Genomic DNA, 16,109 nt, shown 5'->3' on the forward strand with positions numbered 1-16,109 from the left:
TCTTTGCTTCTGTTACAATGACCACATACAAGCAGCCTCATTAAAGGTGTTATTGCATTGGTCAGAAACCAGTATGTAGCATGACATTGTTTATCTTTTGGCTTAGCCTTGAGTGGAACAACTTTTTAAAAATTTGTACTAAAACAGTCTTTGAGAGAGCAGAAGAGACAAAGAACTGATTGTTTCAAATTTGAGTCAAGTATTTGGATTCCAGGCAAACAAAGAATTTGGGTTCAATAGTCAGTTCTCAAGAGCAGCCTTTTCAAAAGACAGTAATCAGGAGCAATCTAAAGAGTAATTTCTCAGTACACTCAGAACTTGGAAAATAAGAATCCTTTATTTCAAGCAGCTCAACCTAAGACTCAATATAGCGCTCTGACTTAAAGACCTAAATTGACTGAAAAGGCTCAGCAGGGTTTCTTATAACTTCATATTTTGCTTTTCAATCTATAATGCCTAATTCTCTCTGTCAAGCTGTTTGTTAATTGTTTTACATAGTTCTTTGTCCCTGAAAATGCTCGCAGTGCCCTCTCTTGAAGCCTAGAGAAATGGCAGGTATTGGATAAACAGCTGTAAACTCCTGTGCTGGTATTTAGCTTTGTTCACTGGTTAAACTTTTATTTTTTAACTTTTCTATTTTGCCAACTGGATGTAAGGAGTAGATCTGAATTATATTACTGGCAAAATAGAGTGTCATTTTTAATTGATAATTCATTTTAATTCATTTATGGTGGAAAGTGGATGCCAAAAGATTCTTTCTGGCTCTTGATAATTAATAATTTAAACTTTGCTCTCTTTTGTGGCATATAATATTTAAAGACTGACACTTTTTCTCTGGCTATTATAATTGGAGGTTAATGCCTAGTCAGAATGCTTCCAGTAAAAAAAATAACCACTGCAAAACAAAACCACAAGCTTAAGACACTCCTCACCCCCCCAAAAAAGACCCAGTAGAACAGGCAAAAAATTTAGAATCGACAAATAACACAGCTTATTTTTAAGCGTTGTTTCTACATGCCAGAAGTAAGTGAAGATAACTGAAATGTGTCTGCATGTCTCACTTCTGTAATCTGGTGCTAAAAGCGGTGGCCATCTGTGTGGTACTTCATAATGCAGTCTGTTCCCAACTCAGTCATATGTTACATATTAAAAAAAGGTTTCAACATGTTAAGACTACCTTGCTTCTCTGAAGATGTACCATACTTTCCTTCAGATAGCATATTATGGTATCATCAAGATAGCTCATACTGCATGACAAGAATTACTTAAGTGGACGTCACTTAAAGGTCTGTTCAAGTGAACTGTATTTAGTCACCATCCACCAATTATACAGCATTTGGAAGGAAATAATAGGAGAATAGGCTCTACATGTGCTGTAGAGGAAGTGTCAAAGAGCTTAAAAATAAACCGAGAAGCATTATGTATTCTAACTTGAAATACGCGATTATTTGAAGCATGGAAGAAAAGTTAGAACTTACACAAGAGTAAAAACAGTTCACATGATTGTGGTATGTAACTGCAGGAGCTGTGCGCTTCTGTGGGCTCTCAGTGCTGCTCCCATGTACCTGATACACATGGGTGCACAGAGCAATTTATGTGCAAATAGCCTGTCCCTACCCAAGAGGTGGCAGCTTCTCAGTTACTGTCACCCACCTAAATGGCAAAGGAAGACATTACCTTTTGATAGTGTTGACATGGGCTTCTCTCTATGTCTGAAACTGTATTATGTTAAGAGCTGTTCTACCTTCCACCTTGCCTGTGGAATAAAAGCAAAGATAGCAGGATCTTATTGTAAGTTCTACTGATCTATGTGTTGTCCATGTTCTGTGTGCTCAGACTGTATCCCTTAACCTTATCTGTCTCTATAGGCTTTCTTGAGCAAGTTTATTGCTGTAATCTAAAATGATTTAGCAGAAGGCAGGGAAGAGATTTCCTGAAAGTCAGCAGAAACATTAAACTAGCACTTCCATCGATAGAGTAGGGAAGGGATACAGCCTTTGTTTAAAGTTTTAATTCTGTTGTATTGCAGAGCTCTAAATACACTTTTTGCAAGGGTGGAATTCAATTGTTCAGTTAGCTAGGCCAAATTTTGTGTTCAGTTAGTCACCTGCAATTCAGACTTTGATCAGTGGAAACTAAACAGGTATCTAAGAAAATCACTGGCTGCTGTCCTCAGAGTGAAGTATTCTATGTTAAACTGTGCCCTGAAACAGCAAAATTTTTATATGTAGGAGTGTAACAAGGCAGCAGTTTAGTGTTAAACATCTTAGTGGCAATTATGGCCCATTAATGAAGTAAACGTTATAACATTTTGTGATGTCTTTGGAGTGTCCTGCAGTTACAAATTCCTGTAAAGGAAAGTCAATGTTTTCCACGAGGTGGGAAAGCTTTGCTTAATATTTAAAGATAGAATTAAAAGTTCTAAAGCTGTAGAGATGACATGTGATCTGCCTAATTTTGATTGCTCAAAAGGATGTGCTTTGCACTTAGAAAGCTTTAAGAGACTGTACTGCTTGACTAATCAACGTATAGAGAGTCTAACAGTCTCTGCTTACTGCAGTGGGAATTGCAGGTCTTTAGAATCTTAGCATGTTTAAATATGTAAAACGCTTAAACTTTTTTCCCCTCTAGGATCACCATCCTTGGAACAGGGGCAAAGTGGCTGGCTGTGCTAGAAGAGAAAAATTTAAAACCATGTAAGCTTTAAAAAGCTATTGAATCCCTTCTATCCTCCCTCCTGCCTTTCCTCTCCAGGTTCTGGCTCTGTACCTTGTTACAAAGTCCTTTATGTAATTATCGTGGATTGTAGTGACGAATAGTTACAAACTCTTGTAAAAATTCTACCTTAACCTATTTTGATTTCCTGCTTTTTAAGGTGAAACACACAATCTCCAAACACTCCACACGATACTGTCTACAGGATCACCGCTCAAATCTCAGAGCTATGAGTATGTCTACAAACACATAAAAAACAGTGTCCTCCTGGGATCCATTTCAGGTGATGCTTTTATGCTGCGTGAACCCTATTAATTCTGTTCATTACCTGTGTGTTTCCTTCTTCCTTGTTTCCTGATGTATATTGGGAAAGCTTAAGCCTTGGATCATTCAGGCTTGGTTATAGTTAAGCTAGAATTAATTGTTGTCTTAGTGCAGAGATTTTCTGCATAATTCAGTGTGCCATAATGAAGCTTGTACACTTAAAGGCTTTTAGGTAAAATGTTTCTGACATGGTGAATGTTTTGGGTTTTAGCTTTTTTTAAGCAGCATCACTTATTTTGACTGGTTGTCCTTAGGGGTAGCAGGGTGAGATCAAGAAAAGAGTCTATTAACCTACAGAACATACTGTTCTGCAAATAGCTGACTTTAGCAGAAAATACCTCTTGAAGAGGTTTTTCCGTGTTCCCATTTCAATTCTTTTGTGCCAAGTAATTGGCACTGCAGACAGATTTTTTTGTAAATTACATAATTAGAGAAATATCAAGCCCACATACTGTGCGGTTTGTTGTGAGGAGTGCTAGCTGAGGCAACTGCTATTCACACAAAGTCCACCACAGAACTCCTCATTCTGCTTTGTAGTGAGGACAGGCTTTGAAAAAAAGAGTGCTTTAACTGAGTTTAGTTTGATTTTTAAAGTCTGATTATTATGCTACTGAAGTCAGCTCCGACTCTGGTCTTGGTAAGAGTAGTGCTGAATCTTGAACTTGCTAGTATAGACATTAATAGTCCCAAATGCAGAAGACTGTTTTTGAGTAAAGCTAACATGATTAATTTGGGTCTTATAATTCTACTTCTTGAAGTCCTAGGAGGGCTATAGATATTTCAGTTAAGTAAGCACTTTGACAGTATCTGTTTTATTAAGATAACTGTTCCTCCTACATGCATGGCTCGCCTCTCCCTCCCCTTCCCCTTGTGCTAATGAGAACAAGATATAAAGACTAAGTAAATATTGAGTGGAATAGCTTGTCTGTTTACTTCAAACTAAGGAAAACAAACAAGAAAGCATTTCTAAGTAATCTTAAGTATCTAAGCCTGTAAACTAGGGCCTGTTTATTTTCTCACTCTTATATAAATGGAAATTTTCTTAAATGAGATTAAAGAAACTGCTGGAAGAAAAGTTATACCTAAGGAATATTTCTGCATGAAGGGTATTAATCTATAAAAAGATATACTAAGTAAGAAAAGAAACTTCTTTTATTAAGTCACATAGCACCCTAGATAATAACTGTCTATTCTATGCTGTTTAATGTGGATCAGAAGCATTTGGCAAAGGTGGCAATTTGCTGTTCCAGAGTTCTTATGTAGCTTTCAGTTTTGATTTTTCCAAAAAGGATTGTGTATTCTAAATGGATTTCTTTTATAGGTGGGACAGATATCATTTCATGTTTCATGGGTCAGAATGTTACAATTCCAGTTTACAAAGGAGAAATTCAGGCCAGAAATCTTGGAATGGCTGTAGAAGCATGGAATGATGAAGGTAACTATTATCCAAAATATTATGCACACATAAAATACAGTAGTTTTATGACCTCAGGTTTCATTCATCAGATAAGTAAACAGCTGTTAAATAGGTGACTTTACTTTGGAAATGTTCCACAAAACCTGGATCTGGATCCATCTGATCCAGATCATACTGGACTCTAGTGAAGATAATGTGTAAAAGACTATCCTTTTCCATTGCTCTGCTAAAGTTGCTCTCCTGAAGTTACTGAGGTTAAGATATGGCTAAGTGTAGGAGCTGAACACAAGCTGTTAAGACCACCAGTCACAGCTCATCTCACATCTACATCAGCATCTGGCATGGAAGTGGTAACTGCAGATACTCTTTGCTTTGATACTCTACAGAAGGGAAATGCAGAAAATACCTATTTCTTTGTAAACAGGAAAACCAGTTTGGGGTGAAAGTGGAGAGCTGGTCTGTACCAAGCCTATTCCCTGTCAGCCTACGCACTTCTGGAATGATGAGAATGGAAACAAATACAGGAAGGCTTATTTTTCAAAATACCCAGGTATGTAACGAAGGGCTTTAGCTATTGCTCAAACTGACCAAGATTATAGATTGTATTGCTGCTCTTGGGAAGGTACAAGTTCATTCTTGCCCAGTGATACGCAGGTGCAGCTTTGAATCTAGATTTCCAGGGTGAGAACTCCACAATGTGTTTCATAATATCAGTCTGTTTTCTAGTGCTTTGTTTTGAATATGGATCTAAATCAATTTAATAAGAATCTCTGGAAAGCTTCAATCCCATTTTTGCTCCTGCTCTCATTAGGTAGATATGACTGTAACAGCCTAATAGTCTGGAGTGCGGACATAGACTGCTTGGCTTGAGTGTGAAATGAAAGTGCTGAATAGGTCAGGGAGCAATCCTCCATTAATGAGTGTTGCTGCACCTCTGCCAGACTGCTCTGTCCTAGAGGAGTGAGTCCTAAGGGATAAGTGCTGACCTGTTACCTCATTAGCATGAGGTTTAAATATATGCTGCCTCAAACATGCATATTCTGCTTTCATCCAGTCTTTCAGTGGTGGTAAGTGTAAAGGAACATGTACTGTGGGACAGAGGCTTTCTTCCTAATAATTGTAGAGGAGTCTGCTCATCCAGATCTTTTGCTTATGTGGCACAGGGATGCCGAACTCCCTGCTGCCTACTGGGCAGGGGCTGTTATAGGAGCAGGACTTCAAGCTGCTGCTTTCTGGAGATGGAAGCTTTTTTTTATAAATAGCAGCAATATAGAGCGGATTCACAAGAGAAGTCAGGATGTGCAGCAGGAAGTATTCATATAGGAAAACTGAGAGAACATGGAAGTTGCATTCTGTGTATGAGCCTGACAATAAATGGAAAAATCAGTGAGAGTTGTTAGACTGAAATCGCTGCTGTCCAGAGGTTCTTTTTGAAACAGTTTTCTGTCTTTACTTGTAAATGGACCTAAGGTTGTAACAGTTAAGCTAGGAAAATGGTGTTATTTGCATGTGCAAATAATTAAGGTTTGGGGTTTTTTAATAAAAATTTGAGTAGAATTGGCTTGTTTCTGTTTGTGGCAGGCTGCTGTAACGTTATCGAACTTGAAAATAATACAAAAGTTATTCCAGCTCTGAGAAGTCAAATCTGATTTTACATTAACACAAATTAAGAACACTAAGCACATAAGCTCCTCGGGGAATTATTGAGACCTATTGTGCAAGCCTGGAAAGCTTCTTGCACAGAATTTGTACATCATAAAAGAAGTGGGTCAAGAGAGACCAGCGGGAATATTGTTACCTTTGTGGAAGATTCTTGCAGTTTCCTCAAAATGTGGTGTTAAGAGCAGTAATTCATCTGCTTTCTAAAGGATGCTGTATAGTCATGCAAACAAGCAATCAGAAGATAACCTAGAGTTTGATCCTAATGTGTGACCTACTCTCCTGTGTGTGCTAGCTCTTTGTAGTAAATGCAAGGTGGATTGTTTGTGCAGTTAAGTACTGCTCCATTTGCTGTGGGTAGTTCTCAAAGTATATATGATATGTTACATTTTGTATGTATTTTACTAAGTTAGATGAGTTGAGTTACACAAATGTCTGCTGTGAATGAATGAATAAGAAATTGGCTGTTTAACCTTTGTCATTCTCTACTAGGTGTTTGGGCCCATGGTGATTACTGCAAAATTAATCCCAAGACAGGAGGAATTGTCATGCTGGGTCGCAGGTATAATATTTTGGTGGAAGTGTTCTAAGTAAACAAATGTTAAAATTCAAACTTCACCTTAGAGCATAATGTACATGACTCTGTCAGGCCTATTAGCTTTATACTTGTTTTGTTACATCTAGAATTGTGGATTTCAACCCTTAAGTTAAGCAGAGCACTTGGATTAGAAGGAAGGGATCCCACTGCAAAGTTCTACCCCGCTTATATAAAAGTGAACACAAGACAGAACTGGACTTGGGTTTGTGTTCCTTGGTTTATAATGATCATCTATAAGAGTATGAATCGAGAGTGCAGCACATTCAAGGTGCTGAATTGGGAAACTTTTCTTCTGGTCTTGGCTTTGCCATTGACATGCTTTACAGCAAAACTTAATTAGAGAAGGTCAGGTATAAAGTTGCACTTGTGTTAGTGACTATAAACATTCAAGATGACAATTGTGGCTAAATTTTCTGCTTGCACTTAAAAGTTGCTGTTCGAAACAAAGTTGAGTGAATGCCTTAAGGCTGTGTCTGGCATTGTCACAAATAGACCTACTCAACAGACATATGGTGTGAGGCTGCTGTATAGGAAACACAAGTTCCAGCTATAAGACTGGAAAGTAATGATACGCAATTGCAATATGATGGAGTACTACAAAGATTCTTGGTCTGTTTTGTCATCAGTGGCGTGTGTGTATTTGTAGGCTACTGGAAAAGGGAGGGATTAAGAAAGGTGAATGAATAATGTTGAGGTTCTCTGTATAACCTCATTCTAATGAGCAAAATGCCTTTTTAAATCGAATTCTTTTAAAACTGTTTCTAATGTGGCTGCATAGTCACTGCATGAAATGTAGAGGGACTTGGTTAATTGTATCAATTTTTCTCTTTTCATTAAACTCTAATACTGCTTTGTTTTGTGTGTGACTTTCAGTGATGGTACGTTAAATCCGAATGGAGTGAGATTTGGAAGTTCTGAAATCTATAACATAGGTATGAAATTAACTTTCCACCTCTTTCAGCTGTGACACTGTTGCCTTAAATCTGAATTGTAAGCATGATAAAGGTGTTTGGAAGGATTAAGTAATAAAAGGCCATTTTTCAAATGAAAGACATACAGAGCAACAGTAAAATTCTGTTTTGTAGACTTGAAATTGGTTGTTTTCCTGAAGTATCTGTAGGACCGGAGATGACTAGTTGTTCTCCATAAGATGTTGCTTTTGTACAGTAAGGCCTTACAGACTAATTATATCATGCAGATTTTTGAGAATACTTAACTTCTGAAACTTTTCTTTTTTTTCCTCCAAGACAAGCTCTTGACGCTAGTTTTGTTGTAGCTTTCCTAGTGATTAGAAGCAGTTCTTGAGCTTGTGCTTCATATTTCAAAGGAAGTTTATTGTGTGAAAGGTGGTAAAACTGTGCCTGTGAAGGTGCTGATCTGAGACATAGGGGCCTGTTACCTCTCCCTGTTCTTGTGTGATTGGGCATATTGGTTCTCTGTCTGTGCAGTGATGGGGATTGTGAGGAAAGCCAAAGAAAGTGGCTTTGTGTGAAAGCTTGTTATCTGTCCCAAAAGTTATAATAAAATGGGCCTAAATACATGTGGTCCTTAAACCTGGATTTTCACCTGAGCAAGGAGTTGAAATTTCAGAGCACCCAGAGGGGAAGTTTGTTGTAGAGTGGCCTAGCCAGGATTCCTGTTTGCCTTTGCAGCTCTAGAGGAGATGATACTTCTTTTAGCGTAACCACAAAAAAAGTGCATCCAGAATAATATACATATGCTAATAAGGACTCTTCTTTTATTTTCAGTTGAAGCCTTTGAGGAGGTTTCCGATAGCCTCTGTGTCCCTCAGTACAACAAAGATGGAGAGGAGAGGGTGATACTCTTCCTGAAGATGGCATTAAACCATGTGTTCAGTGAGGATCTGGTGAAAAGAATTCGAGATGCAATACGTATAGCACTTTCTGCTAGGCATGTTCCAAGCCTCATTCTAGAAACCAAAGGCATTCCGGTATGTCATGAAAAATGCTGCCTACTTTTTTTCTTTGTCACCTTGAATAGTAATTAAGGAGCAGTTGTCATTGCTCTTCAAACCCACATGAGTGGAAATTTTAGCATCTCAAAAGTGTATTCGAGCTTTATAAATAGTTTGTCTATGTTGCCTAGCAACATCATTTCATCTCCTTTTCAGCTAAGCGTGTTTTTGTTTTTTAACAATACCTAAAAATGCCCATTCTCAGTTTATAAATGTGTAGTGTTTTCTCAGTAATATATACTTAAGCCTTTTAAATTACCTTTTTAATATTTTCCTTTAACTTTAGCTTTTCTGGCTACCCGTAAGCTTATTTGGTTTGGTTTTCCTGTTTCAAGTGACATACTTATGAAAGCTGAGAGCACTGAGCAAATTTATAAAATTTTGTGAATCATTTCACTTATATCTGTTTAGCCACTTAAATGTAGCTCTATCACTGTCTTAACTGTAGCAGTAACTAAAATAAAATCTTTGTACTTATAAGCGGAGGGAGAGAAATTTATATAGTTAAAGGTTCTACATTCGCAGTCTTCTGGAGCTGTGTTACTCTACAAGTGCTCTTCCTTGCTGTGTGAGGTCAGTAGTTGCAATGGAATTGCCTGTGTTTTGTAGTCCTCTCTGATGCTTGAGTCTCCTTGACAGCTCTATCAGCAGCAAAATGGGGTGCAGAGTGTAGTTGTCCCGAGTACATTTGCACATAGATTTGAGTATACCTGGAGAAAAGACTTGAGACTTCAGACCAGTTGTTTGATATTCTGATACCCATTTACTGCCAGTGTAGGTTTCTAGTCTCTAGGGTTCAGGACTCCCAGCCTCTGTGGTGCACACAGCAATCTGGTTCTGATCTGTTGAGTTGCTTCTGTTTCAGGCCACTGTTGACAAATGTCCTCTCAAAATGTCCTCTTTGCATGAGTGTAAAATCCCCTGCACCTGTTAAATGGCGACTCTAGATTTTCTGGGCTTCAGTTTAGCTTCTGCAGGAAGTGTTGAACTTCTAAACCCTGTAAATCACCTAAATGTACAGCAAAAAGTTGATGGCAGTGAGGTGTTTGTGATGGGCTGTCCCTCAGGAAAACCTGCTTAGATCATTAATTAGTTCACACTTTGACTGAATTCACAATTGAGTGAACTTTAATTACCTTTCAGGTAAATATGCTAGTGGTAAAGTGATCAAAGCTGTCTCCCATCTTTCTTTGAAAGTTTTGATTGGAAGGGGAACCTCTTTCTATTTTCTGCTACTTTTAGAAATGTGTTTGAATCCTTATCTGAAAATATGATCTAATCCTGACTGTATAGTGACACTGTTCTGGTAGAAATAGTATAGCTGTGTTGAAGTAATTAGGACTTTAATACAAAGCATGTTTTTTAATGAGAAATCTAGGTGTTAAAAAAACATGCTGCAAGCTCTTAGTGCAAATCTTTCTAGTCCTATTCTGACCAGATAAGCATTCTGGTCATCCACAAGATGTTTACTGGTTAAAGTAAGCAAACTTGCTTTGCTGAAGTCTATTTTTTTTTAAGGGGGCAGTTCCTGTGCAGGCCACTGAGGTGTTCTGGTTTGAGCACTTAAAATTAGGTTGTTAATTGTTGAGGAGGAAGAATGTTTGATTAAGGTGGTTCAGGAGGGTAGCATTACACATGACTTCAGTAGTTTTAATAAGGAAGAGTTTGATTTAGTATCAACATCAATATTGCAAGAGTGTATTGAGTTGAGGATTATTTAACCCGGCTCTGAAAGATCTCCAATGAAAAGTGGTGGTACCTGGAGTTCACTTCACTAGTCAGAAATTACAGTGGTCTGATCCCAAGAAGAGAAGAACTAGGGTTATTTTTTTTTCTGCAATGTCCTTACTTTTAGGGTAGCAGTGTAATAGAATCTGTAATTCATAAGTGGAGGTGAAGCCTCTATTTTTTTATGGTTTGTTTTGAAACATTTAAATGAAGAGGACCATTTAAGCTCAGTGTTTCACTTTGCTTTATTAGAAAGAGACTGTCCATTTAAGATAGGAAAGTCATGGTTTTCTTCTCCCAAAGCTCAGTGGAGTTGGGCTTTGTTTTTTGAGCCCACCCTTAGAAAATCAAAAAATGTTTGAAAATTGGATGTGTCAGAACATAAAGATTTTTAATGTTTATACCATGATTCTGATGTGGTTTCATTGGTTTAAGTTGTAGCTTGATCAGGTTCTCACAGTATTTCTGAAGAGTAATAAACTAAAATCACCTGTAAACTCATCTTTGAATTCCACTTAATCTTCAAGTGATTTTCAGAAGAAAGATTCTGGTGCCTCAAGTGTAACAGAAGGGAAGGCACTGTTCTAAATTTTTGAGTTCTGGCATTGGTGGGGGGTTCACAAATATCTCCATAAAGCTACTACATGTAAAGTGTAATTTTTATCATTGCTGGTTTTGTTTTTCAGTATACAATAAATGGGAAAAAAGTGGAAGTAGCTGTGAAGCAAATAATTGCAGGGAAAGAAGTGGAGCAGCGGGGAGCTTTCTCAAACCCAGAGACTTTGGACCTCTACCAAAATATTCCTGAGCTGCAGGACTTCTGAAGTCACTCGTTTTGGTTTTTTTGCATCTGTCTTTGTTCTGTGTTTGTTTTGTATATACCAATACTGTATGTAAAGAAAAAGCTCTATTTAATACCAGTGGTTCTTTTAAAAGAAAAAATATTTCATTAAGTGCATTATGAAAGGCTTGGGTAAAGCTTAGATCCCTTTTATTGGTTAAATACGCCATATCTTGAAGTTTTTTCCAGCCTGGAAGGAGGAACCTGCCTGTTTTGATTTTTATATATTTGAGTGCATCGTTTCTGGTTAGATTTACATCAGCAGCCCATCAAATGGGAGCACCAATAGCATAAGTTACAGTTGCAAATAGAATATTTCTTTCATAAAGCGTTCACTTTCTTTTTTTGAACTGGATTTTTAGCAATATTTTTTCAATCCATGTGTTTCAGTCACCTGTAAGGAATATACAGTGATTTTTTTTTTTAACTACCTGACCGTGACACATGAAATTGTTCTATGTGTCGTGTGCATTTAAATGTTTTTATAAAACCAAATCATAATGCACTGAACCCATTTGACTTGACTCAGAATAATTTCAGTCTTGAAATATCTCACGGTACCCTTGAAGGTAATTGCTGCTTCATTTTGTGGTGTAACCTTCCTATTGTTTTAAGCTCTTAGTTAATAGATTTCTGGGGGTTCAGAAGGTGAGGGAACAATCACCACCTACTTAACCTGGAATTACACCAGGAATATTTCCATGGAATTTACTGTCACTACTCTGAATTAATACCATTGCAGTTGAAAACAGCATTTTGCTTCCTTGTTTTGAAGTTCTTTATTGGCTGTAAGGCAACAATCCTGTGTTACGTTAGCTGAAGAGTTAGTGTGTGTGTTTGTTAAAAGCTGATGGTTTTTGTAACGTTTTTTACTAAATGTCATGTTGACAGTGAAAGACTAAAATGTTTTCTAGCTCTGTATCCTTCCAGTTTATAAAGGGAAAAATACTGTAATGAGCATACTAACACAGTAAAATGGAAGCACTAAAGCATTGTTCTGTTTTTCATAAAATACAGTTGCAGTAGTTGTACCAGACCTCTGGCATTCAGTATCTCCTGCACTATTTGAATTTTGTGGGTTATGTATTTAATGCATTAAAATCATGGATGTACTTACAATTGTGTTGAATGCATTCAGCATTGATAAAGAGTTAATTAAAAGAAATGGATTCTTTATATATTATAACTGTTTTACCTTTTACTCAGTTATGGTCTCTTATTTTCCTTTTGATTAAGCTAAATCATTCCATGACACCCAATTTGTTACTGATTTTAATAGTTTTAATCCAAGTCCACTCCACTACAAAATTATTGTACTCTGAAAGTTTTATCCTGTTTTCTTATGCAGAGCCCAGTACAAGTAAAACATTGCTGCTAGTTCTGTATGCATGGTTGGCTCATTGAGAAGGTCACAGGTGAACAGCAGTGGAAGAGTGTGCTGAATATGTGCCTTGTGTCAGTACAGTAAGAAGTTGTAGTTGTTAATGTTGCTAAAAGATATATTTGTGCACTGAAAGCGCATACTCTGTTACTTAAGACAAAATCTAGATGCTCATTCTCATGTTTAGCTGCAGCTAGTAAAAGTTAATTGTATGTTTCCTTCACCCTATGGTAGATATCAGGTCGCCTGCTCCAGCAAGGCGAAGGCTGTTGCAGAATATGTCAAATATTGCTGCTAATAATTCAGTAAGAGTGAAACTGCCTATAAATGCAGCTGAGGAGTAGCCCCTCTCAGGTGGTCTATGACTGAATCAAAAGAAACAGCCATTGTGGACACCAGCTTCACAATCACTGCAGGATGCAGAAATGCCTCATTAACAAATGAGGCTTGAAATGAGCTGGTCTCCGTTTGACTTTCTGAACTGTACCAAGTCAGACAATATACCATGCTGGCATGATAAATGTGATAATATAAACACCAGGCACCCATTAGAAAAGTATAAAAATGAGCTATCCAGCTGCCAATAATCTATGATTAAAAGTACTTTTAAATTCCTTTCCCCTCTGGCATGCTATATATAAATTTTACATTAACTGTGACTTTGTATTCATTAAAACTTCATTATATTGTTCTTTAATTCATGCAAAATGTCTGGAGTTTACAAAGCCCACAGATCCTTATTAATAAGTAATTTTGGGGTATTTCATTAATTAAAGATAGTTTAGAAGCACAGATACATTAAGAACATACACAATGCCTAAAGGCTGCTTTTTAAATCCTTGATCCTGCTGGATAAAGTTTTGTTGACGGATATAATTTGATCTTTTGCAAATGTCAGATGTTGTGAAGCTTTTCCCACACTATAATTACAAGCAAAAAATGGTTATATTTATATATTGAACCATGTACTGAAAATTATTTTATATCCATGAAACCTTGATGGGTGGTGCAAACCATTCATTCTCTAAGCAATCCTGCTTCAGCAGGGGAGTTGGACTAGATGATCTATATGGTCCCTTCCAACTCTAAAAAAAAATTCAGTGAAATTCAGTGAAAACTGTACCGTGCAGACACATGACCTTTCTGTCCCTCACCTGTTTTCAGGGGTCTGAGTTTCAGAAGTGCTGGATGCCAAGAGCTGATGGAAATCCAGGGAGGAGGAGAGGTATGTTGGTATTTACTTTGGGCTGTGAAGTGACTTGCACTTGAAGGAAGGCTGTGGTAGAGATGGGAACACCATCCAGACTTCCTGAGTGCAGCTTCTCCCATTCCAAATCCTGTCCTCCAAACATCCAACTTATATTTATCTTTGTTGACCTGTAGTGTGATGCTTTTCTTCAGATACTGCCAGAGAGCTGTGAACATGGCTGTACCCCATCCAGTTGGGGATAGTTCAAAATATCACTGGTATGGAATCGGGGAGCTGAAATCATCACAGTTTGCAAGGGAAAAGCAGAGACCATAACTTTCTTCCTGCTTCCCATCCAGGTTATAAGCCAGCTGTGTTCCTTCCAGGGCTTGGGCATAGGGTAATTGTGGTTGAAGGTGGTTTCAAGGTGGTCCTTGCAAACTGGTGGCACCCAGACACTTGGCTACAAGAGTCTGGTCTGGCAATGGTAGCACAGCTCCTGATACCGCAGTGTTGGCAACAAATGCTCCTGTGAGCACCAGGGCTCTGTGATGCTCCTATGGCATCAGCTGGGTAACCCTTGCAGAAGGTGTTGGAGCCAATGGAGTGCTGAACTACCTCAGGTGTTTTTATCTGGAAAGACTTGATGCCTTAGAGCTGTCAGTGTGTAACTAGTTCTACCCTGAATGTGTAGAACCCTTGCATTTTATGTTGCCTATTTAGAATTTGGGTTCACAGTGTTTTTCCTGAGAAGCTACACATGCAGATTTTAGTGGCATGTGTGGCATGCAAATAGAGCTAGTTCTGGAAATTGCTTTAAGCTCTGACATAAACGTTCAACAGCAAGGAAATTCAGAGCAGAGGTACTTCAGGCTTAGGTGCTTTTCTCGCTCAGTCCTCTGCAAATTTGAGAGTGACTGTTGAATTTATGTGATGGAATCAGCCCATTTGCCCTTGACTCATGGAGAGATGTAGTTTTATCACTCCCCTTTTAGAAATGTGCTTTTGTCAGCTCCTATTAGAGCAGGTACTTCCCCCTCCCACTACCTTGTGATTTCAATTAATTTTCCTGGTTAGTGGTGGTTCTTAAAGAAATAAAATGAGCTGGTACACAACAGCCCAAGCAGGGCATAGCTGATAAAATTGTTTATTGTTATGTGCAAGAGAAATTGATCGTGTGAATTACTTATTCAGTGATTTTAAAAACACAGGTAATTGCCTGATGGAATGCAACTTCCCTGGGGCCATTATTGTCTTTTAGTTTAATGCATACATATTTAAAAGGATATCATTTACAAGGCAGAGCAGTCAGTCACACAGGTAAATGGGTGTTAAAATAATATTTAAAATGAATTAGTAAGGAGTACCAGTGAGGTGGTTTGTGCTTGAGACAGAACTGTAAGGTTTTGGGAAAACCGGTGTCTATAGAGAATGCTCTGGCAGGGAGATGGTGTCCAGGTGATGGATGGTGAATCTTTGTGGAAGATATTGGGGAATGGTCTTCCCCATGTAACATCCCTAGATGTGAGTGCTGCCATAGTCTTTGTGCTGGTAAGTGCAGCTCCAGCTGGTGCACACCAGAGCTTGGTGTGGCTCAATATCAAGACCAAGTTATTAATGCCTTCCTGGATGGTGTATGAATCTTGGGTGCCCACCGGGCTGTTGAGGGAGGAGAAGGTTTGTGGACAGTGAGCACTTCTGTGAATGTTTGAGACCTTTGCTGGAGAAGGCTGATGGTAGTGGAGCACAGTGCAGGAGCAGCTCGAGATCAGGCCCTTAAGCTCTGTGACTTGTCTCCTTGGTGCTTAGAGGTACGAGTGCTTGAGTGAGGTGGGAAAGACACGTTTGTCAACTAATGTATTTGAAATTGCCTGATGCGATTTTGTGTTTGGGTCAGAGCATGGAACAGACGTTGATTTGGAAAGAGTGTTGTTTTCAATAACGCTTCATTTCTCTGTTTCTGCACTTCCCTTCCTTCTAGTGGGTCACTTCATCGAGCACTTAACCTCTGTCTGCCTTTGAGACTCTGATCAGAGATTTTTCAGTACATGTGAAGGCTTTGGTCTTCCTACAGGTGATCTTTGGAGCTCTGCATCGAGCAATTTCAACACTTAAATCTTTTAGTGCATTACTGGTTTTCTGAGGTGTCTGTCCACTGGCTGGATTTCATGTCATACAGAGCTGAGATGATAAATCCAAAAATGCTTGGTTCATCTTCCTCTCTTTGTGAGGAAGATATTTTTAGCTCTTAAATAATCAGGTCTTAGACAGCAACCAGATGC

At 38.3% G+C, this 16,109-nt stretch overlaps 1 protein-coding gene across 4 annotated transcripts in view; it reads left to right on the forward strand.

Moving 5' to 3' along the window:
* The window catches only part of AACS (acetoacetyl-CoA synthetase), a 41,951-nt gene extending 29,496 nt beyond the window's left edge, over window positions 1-12,455 (forward strand). The window contains exons 11-18 of one of the 4 annotated variants that reach the window (XM_074159494.1): window positions 2,632-2,696; window positions 2,876-2,998; window positions 4,361-4,474; window positions 4,881-5,006; window positions 6,608-6,677; window positions 7,587-7,645; window positions 8,462-8,664; window positions 11,103-12,455. In XM_074159494.1, the coding sequence (XP_074015595.1) occupies window positions 2,632-2,696; window positions 2,876-2,998; window positions 4,361-4,474; window positions 4,881-5,006; window positions 6,608-6,677; window positions 7,587-7,645; window positions 8,462-8,664; window positions 11,103-11,240 (898 nt within the window). In that variant the 3' untranslated portion in view covers window positions 11,241-12,455. The remainder of the gene's footprint in view (window positions 1-2,631; window positions 2,697-2,875; window positions 2,999-4,360; window positions 4,475-4,880; window positions 5,007-6,607; window positions 6,678-7,586; window positions 7,646-8,461; window positions 8,665-11,102) is intronic. The other 3 variants (XM_074159495.1, XM_074159496.1, XM_074159497.1) reach the window with 3 other exon arrangements.
* Window positions 12,456-16,109: the final 3,654 nt, after the last annotated feature.

The sequence above is a fragment of the Numenius arquata genome, chromosome 16, assembly GCF_964106895.1.
Source record: "Numenius arquata chromosome 16, bNumArq3.hap1.1, whole genome shotgun sequence".
NCBI lineage: Eukaryota > Metazoa > Chordata > Aves > Charadriiformes > Scolopacidae > Numenius > Numenius arquata.